This window comes from Ursus arctos, unplaced genomic scaffold, assembly GCF_023065955.2.
Source record: "Ursus arctos isolate Adak ecotype North America unplaced genomic scaffold, UrsArc2.0 scaffold_15, whole genome shotgun sequence".
Classification (NCBI taxonomy): domain Eukaryota; kingdom Metazoa; phylum Chordata; class Mammalia; order Carnivora; family Ursidae; genus Ursus; species Ursus arctos.
The window spans coordinates 15,232,385-15,250,784 of record NW_026622819.1 but is presented as its reverse complement, the minus strand read 5'-3'; the positions used below and the strand labels follow the sequence as shown (position 1 = coordinate 15,250,784).

At 33.6% G+C, this 18,400-nt stretch overlaps 1 protein-coding gene across 2 annotated transcripts in view; it reads left to right on the top strand.

The window, feature by feature from the left end:
* CDH18 (cadherin 18) overlaps positions 1-18,400 on the top strand; it is a 310,963-nt gene that overhangs the window by 269,335 nt on the left and 23,228 nt on the right. For both annotated transcript variants that reach the window (XM_026506724.4, XM_057312395.1), the window contains exons 8-9: positions 2,050-2,171; positions 12,560-12,677. In XM_026506724.4, coding sequence (XP_026362509.3) covers positions 2,050-2,171; positions 12,560-12,677 — 240 coding nt within the window. The remainder of the gene's footprint in view (positions 1-2,049; positions 2,172-12,559; positions 12,678-18,400) is intronic.

The window sequence follows — 18,400 nt, the reverse complement described above, 5'->3', positions numbered from 1 at the left end:
CATATAATATATAGCCTTGGTAAATTGTAGATCAAGTATGCTTTATTGTTCTTTTCCATACAAGTCGAAATAATCTTAGTACTTATAAATGTTAGAATCAGCTTTTAATTCTGTGAACACGGGGATTTGCAACAGATTACATTGAATACACACATCAATTCGGAAAGGTTGGTTTTATTTGTAATATTGTGTCTTCCTAATCACACACATGATATAGCTCTTAATGTCTTTAATGAAGTCTAAATAAGCTAAACTAATATAAAACTTCAATAAAGTGTTCCGCATATAGGTCTTTCCTATCCTTTGTTAGATTTATTTCTAGCTTCCTTATAGTTTTGTTAATTAACTCTAGTTAGTTTTTTACCATGAAGAATAATATACGCCGTAGTGGTGGTGGTGTTGTTTGATGTACCCTTAATCAGTTGGAGAAAGTACATTTCCACTTATTCGCTGAGAGTTTTTGTTTTTGTTGTACTTTTGTTTTGTTTTGCTTTGTTTCATTGTGTTTATCATGTATGGATACTGCATTCTATTTCTTGGTTTTTCCGTATGTGTCCAGATGATTATTTGTGTTTGTCCATCCGTTAATTCATTAACCTTGTGAATAATTTTTATGCTTTTTGAAATGTCTTTCCTCGTTTCTTCCTTTGTATCTTCCTTCTTCCCTTTGTTTCTTCGTACCCTTAATGCTAAATGAAGCAAGCATGTAACTAAATTGATAAAGATAGTTTTTGGGGGTTTGTGTTTGTTTGTTTTTGTCACACCAGTGAAATGTGTTTGCTATCATTTTGTTTAGGCGGTTTACATGTAAAATATCTCATGAGTGAGAACGTCTGGTATTGATATCGACAGGTCACAAGCCACAGAAAACAAGCTTTCAGTATTTCATCCTTCTGTTTTCTGGGAAAAAGATGTATAGGACTGAAATTACCTGTTTCTTTAACTTTAGGTAAAATAATCTGGACCTGAATTTTTTTCTCTTTAGAAAAATTATGTTTTAAATGGAATTTGATATTGTTTGACTGCTGTAGTACTCCTCAGATTTCCTGTTCCTTTGAGAGCCTCCTTTGGCATTTTGTATTCCATCCATATTCTTAAACTAGTTTTTGTATCTTCTGTATATATGTCTATGTATATCCATACCCCCTTTTATCTAATATGCCTTCTCAATATTCTATTTTGATAAATTGATAAGTTTATCTAGATTTTATGTCTCTTGTTTTAGTAATCCTTTTTAAAATTAGTCTATTTTAACTTTAATTTTGGATTTTTAAAAAATAATAACAGAAACATCAGCAATATAAATATATATATATGTATATATTTAATTTTCCCATTATTAATTCTTCATTTATAGCTTGGTTTGTATAAAATAAACCAAACATTCACCTTTTCCTTACATCTTAGGATTAGTAAACCTACTGAAAAATGGGAAGACTGTGATTAAGACCTACTTTAAGGTGTTAACTATAATATTTTGATATCTACCAGAGATATATATTAATTCTATGATAAGTTCTGATTTCGATTATTATTTCTCCACAAGTATGACTTAACATCACACACTGCATGCATTTTTTTCTATAAGAAGAAAATTATTCTTTGTGCAAAAAAATGGTACTTTTTTATTTTCTCCAAGTTTATTTAAATTTGAAAATTCAAACTTTTTAAAGATTATGTAATTTTTTTTTACCAACTGCTATGCTTTTCTTAGATTAATGATGAAACCAATTGTTCATCCCTTAGACTCTGACAACATACAATGAATTCTGACAACTTTCTCCCACTCCAGTTCCTGAATAACATATAATTTCCTTGATATGACAAAATATCATTTTAGCATTCATGTCATGCCTTGGTGTTCATTTTTCATTTTTCTGTAAGTTAATGAGTTCTAGCAAAGAGTGCCATCATAAAGTTGTCTTTTGCCAAAAGTCCTGTTGCAGCATATGGAGCTGGTGACAAGCTACAGTATTAAGGAGATTTGTTTTAAACCAAGCCTCTAAAGTGTGCATTGAAATACTAAATATATCCCTGTGTGTTTTGCAGACAATCCTGGTTTGCTGAGCCATGTCACAGTGGGTATTAGAGTTTTGGATGTCAATGACAATCCACCCGAACTTGCCAGGGAATATGATATTGTTGTCTGTGAAAATTCAAAGCCCGGCCAGGTAAGTTAATTGTTTCCTTCCTATCACTGGAATGGAAGAGAAAAAAAAGCAGCTCTATTTCTATTGTTTTTTGGGTATAATCCTCAAAATCCCTCAATGTTATTTTTGTGCTCAGTGAAAATAATTTTATAAAGCTTTAAGTACAAAATACGTATTTTTGACTCATTGAAAATAGATTTTCCCCAGAACACAAATGTAAATCAAAAAATGAACTCATTCATACATACATTCATCATACCAATGAAATTCTATTGAATGCTTTCTGTGAAGCCCTGTATTAAATGAGGAGGAAACTGTGAACTTTTCCATCCTAATGAAGCTTTGAAATGGGATTATGGAGAAAGGACTGGTTGGTCCATTTTGGAGGGCCTGTAGGAGTGACGTGTGAGTGACCATTGAGTGACATTGGTACTAAAAGATGATTAGGTTGAGACAATATGAAGAGTGTGTTATGTATTAAGAAAGTGGGGACAGTGGAAGAAACAGAGAAGAGCTTGAACATGGGTCATGAGTTTGGATGTAGCATGGCAGCTAGCTAAAGGAGCATGGCAAATCTGAAGGAAGACCATTGCGGCTGTGACACATAAAGCAAGGAGAAGTCTGGAAGGGGATACACATTTGTTTTTGTTTTCTGCTGTATAACAAATTACACAAACTTAGCAGTTTAAAACAACACTTATTTGTGATCCCAGAGTTTCTGTAGGTCAGATATCTGCTCATGGCTTAGTTTGATCTTTGCAGGGGTCTCACAAGACTGTAATCAAGGTTTCTATCAGGATCATGTTCTTCGCTGAGGCTTGAGATCTCTTCTAAGCACACCTGGTTATTGGCAGCATTAGGTTACCTTCAGCTATAGACCTCAGGGCTTCAGGATTTTCCTCATCTTTTCAATGTTCCCTGGAGTTTCAACATGCCACCCACAGTTTCTTGCTATATGTGTGGGCGTCTCCAGTGTAGCTACTTACTTCATCAAACAAGTAAGGAGAGATCTGTAAAGTCTGTTAGCAAACAGTCTTACATAGTGTAATGTAATGTCATCAGGTGAATGATGTATCAACACTTTTGGCATATTCTATTGGTCAGAAGCAAATCACAGGTCACACCCAGACTTAACAGAGAAAGGACTACGTGGAGGCATGGATTCCATGAGGAGCAGTCTAAAGTCTGTCTGTCACAGGTGAATCTAGAGAGGTAGAAAAGGTCTAGGTCCATCTGAGTGAGATGGTCCCTTTTACTGTCTTTGGTAAACCAGACTGAATATATCACCCAAAAATTACTTTCTTTTCTTTTCTTTTCTCTTCTTTTTTCTTTTCTTTTCTTTTCTTTTCTTTTCTTTTCTTTTCTTTTCTTTTCTTTTCTCTTTTCTTTTCTTCTTTCCTTTTCTTTTCTTTTCTTTTCTTTTCTTTTCTTTTCTTTTCTTTCCTTTCCTTTTCTTTTCTTTCTTTCTTTCTTTCTTTCTTTCTTTCTTTCTTTCTTTCTTTCTTTCTTTCTTTCTTTCTTTCTTCTTTCTTTCTTTCTTTCTTTTCCAAAAATTTAGAGGGGGAAGGGGCAGAGGAAGAGACAGACAGACAGACAGAATGTTAAGCAGGCTCTATACTTGGCATGGAGCCCAACATGGGGCTCAGTCTCACAATTCTGAGATCATAACCTGAGCCAAAATTAAGAGTCAGATGCTTAAGCGACTGAGCTACCCAAGCACCCCCTTCCAAAACTACTTTATATCATTTTAAAGTTTGTCCTAAAATTATAGTACTGAGAAGCATTGTCTGTGTATTTTTATAGAACAGACAACTGATAGTGTGCTAAGATAATCATTGATTATGTTTTAACACCCTCTGAGGAGATATTTGTGTATATATAAATGGACAACTGTTTTTTTCATAAAGTTTTTTTCATATTCATTGCCCACAAGAAAATTAGAAAATATAAGGACAAAGCGGATGAAAATTATATCTGAAAGCATTTACAGAATTATATTATATTATATTATAATACTATAAGTTATAGTATATAACAATTAATATATTGTTATATTATATATTACATAATATATAATATACGTAATATATTAAGATGATCACTTCAGATGCTTAAACATTTTTCTTTATCACCATTTCAAAAGCAACAAGGAATTTTTCAGTACAGATATATAATGATTTATTTACCAGAATCTATTTCAATTGTGTCAGAAATGGATGCATACATCCTAAAATTATTTTTTTTTAAGATTTTATTTATTTATTCGACAGCGATAGAGACAGCCAGAGAGAGAGGGAACACAAGCAGGGGGAGTGGGAGAGGAAGAAGCAGGCTCCTAGCGGAAGAGCCTGATGTGGGGCTCGATCCCAGAACGCTGGGATCACGCCCTGAGCCGAAGGCAGACGCTTAACCGCTGTGCCACCCAGGCGCCCCTCTAAAATTATTTTCTTAACATATAAAGTGGAGCATCCACTCTTGGTTTCAGCTGGGGTCAGGATCCCAGGGTGGTGGAATCGAGACTCTAGACGGGATCTGCAATAAGCATGGAGTCTGCTTGGGACTCTTTCCCTCTTTGTCTCCCTCCCCCTCTGCTCCTCCCCCTCTCCCCCAACCCCTGCTTGCCTGTGCACACACAGATGCTCATGCTCTCTCTCTTTCTCAAATTAATAAATAAAATCTTTAAAAAAAAGAAAGATAAAACCCAGGAAACAATGGAAAGATAATTCCCAACAATTGCTAGATAATAACTGACAACCATGAATTCTTTTTTCTACTAAAATATCCCTCAAAAAACAAGACCAGAAAATCTCAGAACTAGGCCAACTTACCATAAGAAACATAGCTTTTATTGTGTGAAAAAGAAAAATAATTATACTGGCAGCTTGGAGTCATAAGGAACCTTCAAAACAAACACAATCAATAAATATATTCATAAAAACTTAATAATTGATGAATAAACAGAATAGACATCATATACATGGCAACAAGAGATCGTAAGTGAGAAAGACAAAGTTAAGATATTCTAAACTCCTTAAATTTTGGTTCCTTTAAATTTGAGAAATTTGGCCTCTTAAAATTTGAGAAATTGATAAACTACTAGTTTATAATAGATTTTATATATCCAGAATGCATACTATAACCTCTAGATCAACTAGTAAAAATAGTTAAAAAAAAAATGTAACTAATAAGCTAGTAGAAATTGTAATTAAAAAGTCTTAATCCTGGGGCACCTAGGTGGCTCAGTCGGTTAAGCATCTGCCTTCAGCTCAGGTCAAGGTCCCAGGGTCCTGGGATTAGGCCCAGAGTCTGGCTTTCCACTCAGTAAAGGGTCTGTTTCTCCATTTCCCTCTGTCCTCTCCACCAATTGTGCTCTCTCTCTCTCAAATAAATACAATAAGAAATCTTAAAAAAAATAAATAAATAAAAATAGTTAATCCTAAAGAAGGCAAGGTTTACATTTCTATTTCTTGATCTTAACTGTCTTCATGATAATGTTTGTTCACTTTAACATAATTATATACTTAGAAACTTGTTGCATATGGTTTTATCCCACTGGAGTATGTTTTGCAGTTAAAAAGCTTTTCATATAGGAGCAATTTTCAAGGATTCTAGAGGGACCATTTCAAAACTAAAATATAATCCTAATAAAATATGAAGTTTATAACCAATAGTAATTCCAAAATATTTTTATACAAGGTGTAAAATAGTGGTGCCTGGGTGGCTCAGTTAGTTAAGTGTCTGCCTTCAGGTCAGGTCATGATCTCAGGGTCCTGGGATTGGGCCCCAAGTGGGGCTCCCTGCTCAGTGAGGAGTCCGCTCCTCCCTCTTCCTCTGCCCCTCCCCCCCACTGATGCATGTGTGCTCACTCAAATAAATAAATGAAATCTTTTTAAAAAATGAGGTATAAAATAAACATAATAAAGGAAAAGAGTTTGGAAGAAAATATATGTAAAAATATACCAAATAATTACTTGAATAATTGCTATATACATACCTACCTAGCTACACACACACACACACACACGCACATTTCATCAAAGGAATGTTACTAGATATAAAGAAGCACATTCATTGTGATAAAAACAGTTTATGCACCAGGTAGAATTGACCATTTTAAATTTGTATATACTTATCAATGTTGCCTCAAAATGAACAAAGGAAAAAATGGTAGAAATAATAAAAAATAGACTAGCCCATTATTGTATGGGAGTTTTAGTACACTTTTACCAAAAACTGATAGAATAATTGTATACAATTTTGGTAAAGATATTGAAAATTGAACACCACAATTAACAAATGTACTCTTCGATAAATATAGAATAATGTACTGAACAACTTCGGATCACACATTCTTCTGAAATTTACAGAAAACATTGACCAAAAATTTACTGTCTGCAGGGCCACAAAGCAAGTTTTAATAATTTGCAAATTGGCCTCATTATTTTCTGTATGACAAAGAAATAAATAAATAAAGCTAGATACTAATTCAAAAGTATTGCTAGGGGGAAAGAAGTATTGCTAGAGAAAAAATCCATTGGAAATCAGGGCAACTCTACATAAGCTAAGAATCTCTTAAGTAATAAAAATTAAAAATATTTAAATGGAATGATAGTGAAAATACACTGTATTAAAAAGTACAAAAGGGGAAATCTGTTTTCTACTCTTTTTATGGTGAAACATAACTTCAATATCAAAATCTGACAAGGATATAATCCCTCACAGAATCTTTGTTTCTTTGGTCTGTAGGTTATTCAGATAATTCAAAATTGTATCATTTGAAATGGATACAAAGATTTAAAAATCCAAACATAAGCTAATGATTGCATCAGCCATTTTTAGATGTTTTCTTTTTAGGTAATATATTTCTCTTTTACTTTCTTTCTTTCTTTCCTTCTTTTTTTTTTTTTTTTTTTTTTTTTTTTTTTTACTTCAAGGTAATTTCAAAATTTATAGGATAAGGTGAGAGGCTGTATTGGGAGCAATTCATACTTGCTAGTCCTAGCCACCTTTTCAGGTCAAAGCATTGAAAATTTGGGCAAATAATACTCAGTCCTTGCTCTTGGATCAATTGATTTTTGTCCTATGAATGTGAAAATGTACTCCCAAATCTAAAACACTGATATTAATTTTCTAGATTGAACTCTCTCCATATTGGCCCGTCACCTTGACTTTTTCCATTGACCTCCCATTATGTTCCTTCCTCCTCTTGATCATGGGAAAGCTTATCCAGGCACTCTCTCAGGGTTATGCTCTCCTGTCAGGGCCAACTTGCTAGCCTGGGACCTTCTGTTTTACCCTCCACACTGACCACCTAAGCTCCATAGCATGTCTAAGAAATGATTTATGTGACATTGACAAAATGCTTTCTTCATCTCTAAAATAAAGAAAATTGTCAGAATTTCAGGGCCCTTCCAAGCCTGAAATTCTATGAGCATATGACTAGATGAGTCTCAAATTCCTTTAAATATGGATTACCTTATTCTCCTCGCAAGGGAAGCCATTCCATTTTTTAGAGAAGGCTAACTCTGTGACAAAAATGTATCTTTATCTTCTGGGTCCCATTAACCATTTACATAGTATTTTTCTTTTCTTCAAAGAACTGTTATTGTCCTCAGAAAGCAATCACTAGACTTAACACCCCTAAGATCTAATGTATATTGATTTATTTATGTGATTATGGTTATTATCCTCTAAAAATTATACTCATAGTTAGCATTATTGTTGTCATTAACATTGTATGATTTCAGATGTCACATTAAGATTCTCAGGTTCTTTATATTGCTTAAGTGTCTGTTTCTAAACATTTGTTTCACCAAAATGAATTAAAACTTTTTACTGAGGGAATGAAAGGCCATTTGAAAATATTGTTTATTGCACCCTTAATTAAACAAACCATTGCCAAGCTGTGTGGTCAATTTGTATGATTAACCTATTACAAGGGAAATGGTCTGAATCTTTCTATTGTTTAATTTTGCCGCCTTTGAGTCCTTTAACTTTGTATTTGTAGCATTTCTGGAGAAACTTTGTGTGCTTTGATGCAGAGTAGGAATAGGGAACTCTATTTAAATAATGATTTGTGAAATAGGTTTTCTGAAGTATATTTGTATTGCCCAGCTGTACAGTGGCTCCTCTTTCTATAACAATTGCTTTTAGAATTACAGACATTTTTATTATGGATGCTGTGCTCTAAATATAACAGCATGTGGCCATGGCAGAGAGACGAGTCTTTTGTGAAGCAGAGGTTTAAACCACATGTAACAGCACAGTTCATGTTGAATCAGGTATCAGTACACCTGAATTGCAACAATGTATTTGTCTGAGTTAATATATTTTCCTGTTCTGAAAAAAAATCTTTTAAGCACCTTGCATGAAGGAAATATTAAGAAGAAAATCATGCATGCATGAAATTTGAAGTCAGTTCCCAAAGTAAAGTGAATTCATAATACATGAGATGGGTCTATACATGGAAACTGAAATATAAATAACAGGAATGCTTCCTATCTTGTTTATATTGGCTTTCCCGTGTGTGTGTGTGTGTGTGTGTGTGTGTGTGTGTTCAATACAAAGTAAACTTAGGAAACATAACATGTATTTTAAAAATTGTATTACCTAACACCAGACTACCTCCATCACGTCTAATTATTAACAATATAACTTTGTATGAAAAAAGTACCTAGATCAGTAGAGATTTTACTCCAAGATTTTACAAAGATCAATTCATTGAAACAACAGAAGTTAGTATTATTATTAAATAAATTTATGATCCCATTTGAGAGTATATTATAAAGCAAATTCATTGATTAATTTAAAGATGATACAGTGTACTCCATAGAATATTCTTTTAATTTAAATGTTTAGTTAGGACCAGTTCATCTACCTAACAGAAGACTACATTATTTGTATAAATCTGTGACACTGACTAGTTTGATGCTTTCCCCCTTTATTTATTTTTTTATGATTTTATTTATTTATTTGATGGAGAGAGAGAGAGTGTACAAGCAGGGGGAGCGGCAGGGAGTGGGAGAAACAGGCTCCCACTGAGCAGGGAGCCCTGGGGTTCCATCCCAGGACCCTGGGATCATGATCTGATCTGAAGGCAGACACTTAACTGACTGAGCCCCCCAGATGCCCTATTTTCACCCTTTAATAAACTACTCAAGATGGGGCGCCTGGGTGGCTCAGCCATTAAGTGTCTGCCTTCGGCTCAGATCATGATCTCAGGATCCTGGGATCCAGCCCCGCATGGGGCTCCCTGCTCGGCAGGAAGCCTGCTTCTCCCTATCCCACTCCCCTTGTTTGTGTTCCCTCTCTTGCTGTCTCTCTCTATCAAATAAATAAATAAAATCTTTTAAAAAAATAAAACTACTCAAGAAGAAATAGACTATAGAAAACACATTTAAACAGGGTGATACATTTATTTGATAAAAGAAATACAAAATTGATTCTAATTAGTTTCCGCTAAAAAGTGAATACTTATTCATGGGCATTACCAAAACTACAGCTGGTAATTACTTATAAATATCAACTGTCAATTTGGATTCCCTCCCACCCTTTAGGAGAATAAATCTGTGACTGTGTTTCTCTCGGATCCTTCAAAATAATCGAACACTTTATGCACTAATTATATAATATACATATGATAGAAAACATCTAAATTCAGTTAGAAAGAATGAGAGATGGAAAATAAATTTTTATGGATTGTACATCACCAACAAATTGCACAAATGGAGGGCACAGGTAGCACAGTGTAGATAAATCATAACCAACAAAAGGGTAGAAAATATTGATGACAGATACATGGCACTTGTCTAGATATCTGCCAGAAGCTTACATCTTTTAAAAATCACAGACGTGTTCACCTCTGAGGTGATTTTCCTAATAAAATCTCAGGAAACTATAAATCAAAATCTATCTCCTACTGAAAGAGAAAAGGTGATTAGTAAACAGAAAAATTGAATATAAATTTCCCCATCAAAAGGATATCTTGGAGGTCTAGATAAAAGCCAAGCAACATTCTAGATTTTTGGAAGAATTTTTCAGAAGCATTGTGGAAGAATAAGTATGGATGCATGAGGAACATTCATCAGGAATTCAAGGTGAATGCTTCACTCTTACACAAGATGTGGCAATCAGCTCATCATTTGCTGTGGATACGAGATCGAGAAGTTTTCGAGAAAGATAAATTTGCCATGAGTGAGCTTCCTGGTAAATTCAAATTTGAAATTACTTGTATAAAAATGGAAAGTATATTTTACTAAAGATAACAGTAAAACTAAAGATATAATATGAATTATATCAGTGTTTAACAAATAGAATAAGCTCGTTTGTAAAAATTTAAAACGAGAAGGGAATAATTGTCCCAAAGAAGTTATAAGAGGAAATATAAAATAATTTAGTTAGTTTAAATTAATTGCTCTCTGCCAGTCTCTTCCAAAATCACAATCTAGGATAAGAAGTGAATTTGCATTTGTGTAGGTAGGTTATGAGGTATCATCGAGAAAATAGGATTGTGCTTTGGAGAATGACAATGAGCAAGGATCAGGGGAGATCGGACATTTATTTTCAAAAAGAAAAAAGTGTCTTTATTTTATTTAACCCCGAAAACAATCTTGAAAATGTGATATTCTTATTTCAGTTTTATGTTAAGTACCTGCCACGCAGAGAATGTAGGTGTGTTCCTCAGATTATGCACCCTCTGTACTCCATGGAGCTTTTCATGCACTTGAGAAAAATTGTTAGATTGCTTCTGATTAACCATCAGTTTATTCTATCAAGTCAAAAGCCAATAACAAGGAGGGGAAAAAAGATCTATCCAGGGACCAGCTGTAATTTAAACCAAAAAGAAAGCTAACAACAAGGAGATATGTAGATTTTTCAGCTCATAAATTAATAGTGTGCAGGGAAGTAAAGAAGAGAAGAATGAGAGAGACTTCTTGGGAGATGTGGGCATTGGGGGTTACTTTTAGCTAAACTTCTTGCTGAGAAAGTACACTCTGAGCAATAGAGAGCCATATGCAGATATGGATGAAATAGATCACTTCTACAGCCCGAAGCACTTTCGTCACTTCCACTTCATGAAGACACATGTTTTTCGGGTCCTTCTGTCACTGATGACTCCTTCTTAGTACTTTTACATTCATCTTCATCTCCCTGACCAACTAATGGACTCAATGCATGGATAGGAATTTAGCTTTTAACTGCTGTACATATTGGTGTATTATTTCACTTGGAAAAGATTGAAATGGGATGAAATTGAGGAAGATGTTTTTAGAAATCATAGCAATTTTTGAAATGAACACACTGTATTTCACATGCAGGAAACACTCTGTTAAGATTTTATTTATTTATTTATTTATTCCGAGCATGAACAGAGGGGTGGGGTGCAGGAGAATGCCAGAGAGAGGAGAAGCAGGCTCTCCGCTGGGCAGAGAGCCCAATGCACAGGGCTTGACCCCAGGACCCTGGGATTATGACCTGAGCCAAAGGCAGACGCCTAACCACCTGAACCATCCAGGTGCCCCAGGAGACATTCTTTTTATGGCTTCTTTTCCTTCTCTTTCCTTTAACTTTTCCAAGGAAGGGCTAGAAAAAGGACACCTAAGCATTAAGATACTAATTTTTAAGAGGAAAACATTATCTTGCATATAGTTTGAATATTTCCTAAGAGTGTAATGGCTACTGCTGTTGCAATTTGTGTTCTGTACTTAAGTCACCTGGAATGTTTCATTTATATATTCTAACTTTCTTTGCTCCAAAATGTGCATAGTCCAAACTTCAGAATTGCTTTCCCTTAACCACCGTATATGGGAAGTATTCCATGAAACAGTGAGTGGTCTGGTTTTGCTTCTGCCACCATTTTAACAGCTTTGGGGCACATCACAATCCTTTGGGGTCTCACATTCCTTATCTTAACTATGTTAAAATAGAGGGGATAGGTCATGCTCTCAAAGGTCCCCTGAAACAGTAAAAATAATATGACCCCACTATTTCTGCATTTACTTCCTGAGAACAACGTGCACTGCACTGAGAACGGTGAACAATAGGATATTTATAGTTGTACAAACAATACTTCCTGTTTCCTCAAACAGGTGTTCTTACAAAATCTTGCAGTTAACTGGCCCCAAGGTACTGTGGGTGATAAAGAAAAAAAAAATTAAATGTTTCTGCCATGCTAGAAAATAAAGCGTGGATGATTATAAATTGTTTCATAATGTGTTTCCTAAAAGCTCATGCAAGAACAAGCCAGCTAGCTGGGACATTTATTACTTGAATTTGAAAAAACTCAAGGTGGATAAAGGGGTCTTTTAAAAATCCTTTTGTGATGGCAATTAAAAATGCTATAATATAATCAAAATCAAAGGAATAAGCCAAATTAAGTTTCCTATTTAGTCTTTGCTTTTTCTCTTCAGGTGATCCATACCATCAGTGCCACTGATAAAGATGATTTTGCAAATGGACCAAGGTTTAACTTCCTTCTTGACGAACGCCTATCTATAAACCCAAACTTCACTCTGAAGGACAATGAAGGTGAACGTGATTTACATATACTTTTTAATCTATGTGATATCTGTTTTGACTTCATGTGGAATAGGTGTGAGCAGTTTTGTTTTATTCGTACATACCCATGAACAGCTTGCAAATCAGCATTCACAGGCAGTTTGATGTTAACGTGTTATGATCTGTGAATAGCTTGTATTTAAAATTGAGCCATATGTACAAATAACTTTCATTGAGTTTATTCAGAAGCATCCCTTTAAACAAGAAATGTACATGTAATATGCTCTTGGGCAAATTTTAAGAGAAATCTTAGCTGACAAACATGTTTATGAGAGCTGCTTGCAATTGCTAGGAGGGAGAAAAATTTTAAATTAGGAAAAATGAAAAATATGTCCTAGGGACAGTTAGGAAAGGAAATGCAATGTTTGAACTCATCTTGCATTAGCAAGGCTATCAAAATGTGGTGTACAAATTATATTTCCTCTTGTTATTATGAATATTTTTCAAAATATGGGTAGAAAATATGCATAATTGCAGAATATTGTGGAAATTTTGAATTACTTTTGTTTAAACTTCTGTATTGTGGGGGGGGGGAAGAATACCATAATTTAGTAACTAGAGAAGATTCTCATGGTTTAAATTCCCTATTTGGTAGATTTCTCAAGGCTGTATAAAACTCCACCCTTCTGTAAAAGAAACATTAAATCAGTCAATATATGCAGGGCTCTGATTTGTATCAACTTTCTTCTTCCCCAAAGCTATCTTTGATCACATTTATCTGAATATGTTATTATTTGGGATTTAATACTTGCCTCAGAATCCTGTGAGAGAAACAATGGTGCATACAGTTAGGAGTAACCTTTAATTCCCTCTCTCTACCCTTCAGGTAGACATATTTTCAAACATTATATATATAACATATATAACATATATATAATATATATTATATATATAATAATAATATATATTTCAAACATTATATATATATACTCATATATATATAATATATATTATCACTAAATGTCAATTCACTAAAACATTATGTCCATTTTTCCTAAGCTTCTTTAAATTATCATAACAAGAACACCAAATTGTACATGTGGCCATAACAAGGTTTACATGAAAATGCAAATCTGCTTGCTTGTCTCTCTTGTTTTAACTACCCTATGGTCAGCTCTACTTATGGAAATACATATTTGTGCATGTTTGCATATGACGAATTGTATTAATTGATTACTATGCATTTATGTGCATTTGAACATCCAATTCTACAATCCCAAATATATTTAATGTAATTAACTATGTGAAATATGTAAAAAAAACTCTATCCATATTTCCCATATTTCAGATAATTGCATAATTTGGGGAGCATTCAACTTTCTGCCTTAGTAAATTAAAATCATATCCAGAGACTTATATTTATATTTCAGTTGTTTCTTTTTCCATTCTGATAAGGATTTTATTTTACATTTTTAAGTAACTTTAATTTGATAGTATTATCATGAAAATTTGACCTGGATTTAGAATTGTGTTATATTCAAGTTATTTAACCTATGTAAGTATAATTCCAAAAGTATTTTTAAAAGAAACAAGAGAATTTTACCATTGTTGAGACCCACTCAGTGACTAAAAGTTCTTTACATAAAATTTTTATATCTGGAATTTGTGAATTTAATGAATGGATATATTCAAAAGGGCCTAATTCAATGATTTGATATCACTAGTGGTGGGAGTTCATTTTCAGGAACTCCCCTCAAACATATGCACACTTTTATAAGGGTTTATGATGCTGATGTATATTTTTTAACGTTTGTTTTAACCATACCTATGAATACTTAAATCAGTTATATTGTGTCAAGTATGTGAGGCCTATGGACAGTTGTATAGGAATAAAGATGTTTTAGTGTATTTGTAAGACTATTTTTAAAAATATTGGGAATTGATAAAATTATAAATAACACAGGAAAATTTCTTTTGAATAGGTAACAGCAATTTCTAAAAAAGATTTATGTGCACAGCTGAAATCTTATAAGCCAAGCCACCTAAATTTCCAAGCCTCAGTTTTTGCATCCATAAATTATGGTGTAAATACCCCCTTTAGGAATGCCTAGGTGGGTTCAGTCAGTTAAGTGTATAACTCTTGGTTTTGGCTCAGGTCATGATCTCAGGGTTGTGAGATTGAGCCCTACATGGGTCTCCATGCTGGGCATGGAGTCTGCTTGAGGTTCTCTTTCTCCGTCTCCCTCTCCTTTTGTCCCTCTCCTTCCTAAAAAAATAAATAAACAAAATAAATAAAATAAAATAGTCACTTTGGAACATGGGAGAATTAATGGTACCATATATAAAGATGGCCTTTTCTCTAAACACAAGGCAGCTACAGATAATAATGCGTAAGACAAGATTAAAAATGGAACAGCCATACCAAAATGAATACATTCACACAAGTATATGGACCCTTGTGATGAACATAAACACGAAGCCATGCACAAAATTAAATCTATATTTGGATATGACAGTTTAAAACTGTTAATCCTCAAAGATAAAGAGAAAGAACTTTACACTATCAAAAATAAAAACCAAAATAATTAAAAAGCAATGATAATTAGATTTTTAAGTGTTTTTGGTTTTTTTTTAAGATTTTATTTATTTATTTAGGGGGGATGGAGGGAGAGAGAGTCTTCAGCAGACTCTGTGCTGAGTGTGGAGCCTGACGGGGCTCAATCTCACCGTTCAGAGATCATGACCTGAGCCAAAACCAAGAGTCAGTTGTTTTACTGACTTGCCACCCAGGCACCCCAATGACTAGTAAAGTAGATTCCTGGTTAAAAGAAAAATAGATGGCAGAAGTTGGTAAAAATCATCTGCTCAAATGCTGGTGAAAAATAATTCACTATTATCAACCTTCTCTAGAGTTAGTTAAAAATAGTAAGCTATCAGGAATCAAGGAGGACTTGTTATTAAAGACTTTTTCCAATGTATAACAATAAGCTTTTTACTTTAAGCTACTGACATTTTGGCAAATATTGTATTAATCTTTGCCTTCAGGATCTCTGCAGAATATAATAAGAAAAAAATCGTGTAATTCATGTTTCATTTCATACGTTAAAACTTGAAGAGTAAACACTAAATCAACAGCATAAAAATCTGTATTTTTCATAGCAAGGAACAGTTTTAAGAAAATTAAATAATAAAAGTTATTTTAACAATAGAACAGAAGACCAGAAAGGAGAATATAAGATGCAAAGTGAAAGCACAGAAAATGAAAGAAGAAAGTAGAAATTAGTTCAAACATACTATAGCCATTATCAGATTTAATATCATTTTTAATCAAAGCTATATCATATTTAAATGTATATAAATATGTATATATTTATATCTGCTTAGATGAGCTACACCAATTTCAAAATTATTGGGAGTTTGATATAAAAAGTTAGAAATATTTAGCCTATTGCTTCAAAAGAAGCAACTATTGCTGGAAAAAGAAAATAAATCCAAAAGTCGGTGTCTTAAAATAAGATGTTTATTTAGGTCACATTTCTAAGAGTGAGCAATTTCGGGTAGGTTCATCTAAGCGATTCTTCTGGTCTCAGGATACCTTAAGTCACTACAACTAATCAGCATTGTACAGAATGTTCTTGAGTCAAAAAGAAAAAAAAGAAAAAGGAGAACAATAATAAGTAGAAACAAAATACAAGATTATCCTTGTTAATAGATGATGAAGTTGTCTATATGAAAATTTAAGAGAATCTACAAAAACACCTTAAGTAATAATGGGATACATTGTCAATTTTTTGGAATACAAATTAATGACTCAAAATGGATAGATTTCCTATATTTATAAAAATATGAATAAGTAGTAAATCAGAAACAATTTAAAATGGCAAAAATGAATCAAATACATTAGCCCCAAACCCTTCTAAAATCATTAAAGGAAAAAAAAATTCAATGTATAATGTTCAAGTTTATCCTATGTGAAGAGCAATGTTACTGAAAATATAAAACCATGCAAGAAAAATAATATATTTACCAATTTGTGAATCAGAGCAGATTATCATATTAATCTATAAATTAAATATATTTTTAATGATAAACTGAATTTAGTAATCTGTTAATAAAATGCAAATAGCAAAGCATTAAGAAAAGCAAGAATGTATTAAAAAAATGAAGGAGATATATAGTTAGAAGAAAGAGAAGAGGGCATATCCTAACAGATATGAAGACATTATAAAGATGAATGTAGTGAGTGTAAACCCAGACAGTTGGATTTTCTTTTGCTTTTTTTTTTTTTTTTTTTTTTGTAATGCAAGTGCATGACTTAAGCTTCAATTGCCAGCATCAACTTCAAAGAGGCTTCTACTTCAAAGGGGAATTCACTTCAAAGAGGGCTAGCTGGATAAACACATTGCCAGCCATAGGACTAGATAAAGATCCAGGCCTCTTCCCCCTGTCCCCTGAGACTCTTTGTTTTAGAGATCTTAATTGATTTTGATAACTGACCATTTGGGCCTTCTCTCTCTCTCTTTCTCATTCTCCTTGTTTTTTAAATTCTCACTCTTATGTTTTAAATTCATTGATAGAGTGAGCCTCCAAAACCATAGGCCTATCCTTGACCCCAAGAACAGCAGAACTTCAAGGCCCCCCCACATTCTCTTTCTCTCTACCCTCCACCTTTCTGTGTGGACCCAGGTGTGCCATGTAATTTTCCAGGACATGTAAGTAATAAACATTTTTCCAAAGTTTCCTGATGGTTATTGCTGAGGAGTATCTTATAATCATAATAAGAATCACCAGCGCAGGTTCAGCCACAACATTGGTTATGGATAGGCTGAGACCAGCACTAAATAATGAAATGCTCCTTAAATAGGGTAGGAGTATGGAAATAAAGAGAAGAGGACAACAAATTGAGGGGATTGAAATAAAATTATTAGATATCTAAATCTATATATAAATGTATGAACTTGATAGAAGATAAAGGTAGCATTTGTTTTTTAAAGATTTTATTTATTTATGTGACAGAGAGACAGCCAGTGAGAGAGGGAACACAGCAGGGGGAGTGGGAGAGGAAGAAGCAGGCTCATAGCGGAGGAGCCCGATGTGGGACTCGATCCCGGTAGGCCGGGATCACGCCCTGAGCCGAAGGCAGACGCTTTAATGACTGCGCTACCCAGGCGCCCCCAAAGGTAGCATTTTTAACCATCGTGGAAAAGGGTAATTCAAAAAGTACATAGAAACGGACCAACTGTTTCTATATCTAGAGAAACTAAAATTAGAATCTCTCAAATACATGCACAAATATAAATTATACATATATTAAAGAACTAACTGTACAAGTAAAATATAAAGAATTTTGGAAGAAAATGAAGTGAACAAATTTTATATAATGGGGTAGAAGAGGACTTCATGTAAAAGACACAAATAGCACATTCATAAAACATTAACAAATGTGATAATATTAAAATCGTATTTCTGCATCAAATGATTTCTAAACAAATCTTAAAAACAGGTTATAAACTAGGGTAAGATATAGCCATATTTATGAATGAGTAAGGATTAGCATCAGGAATATAGTTACAAAACAAAATAAGCTTTCCCAGTAGGAAACAAAATAGTTAAAGGATACAAATAAGTAATTAACAGAAGAGCCATAACAAAAAGGTAAATAAACCCATGACATATGAGCATGTGTTCAAAACTATTAATGAACTTACACATAAACATAAGACAATAACATAAATGGCACGTGCATCCCAGTA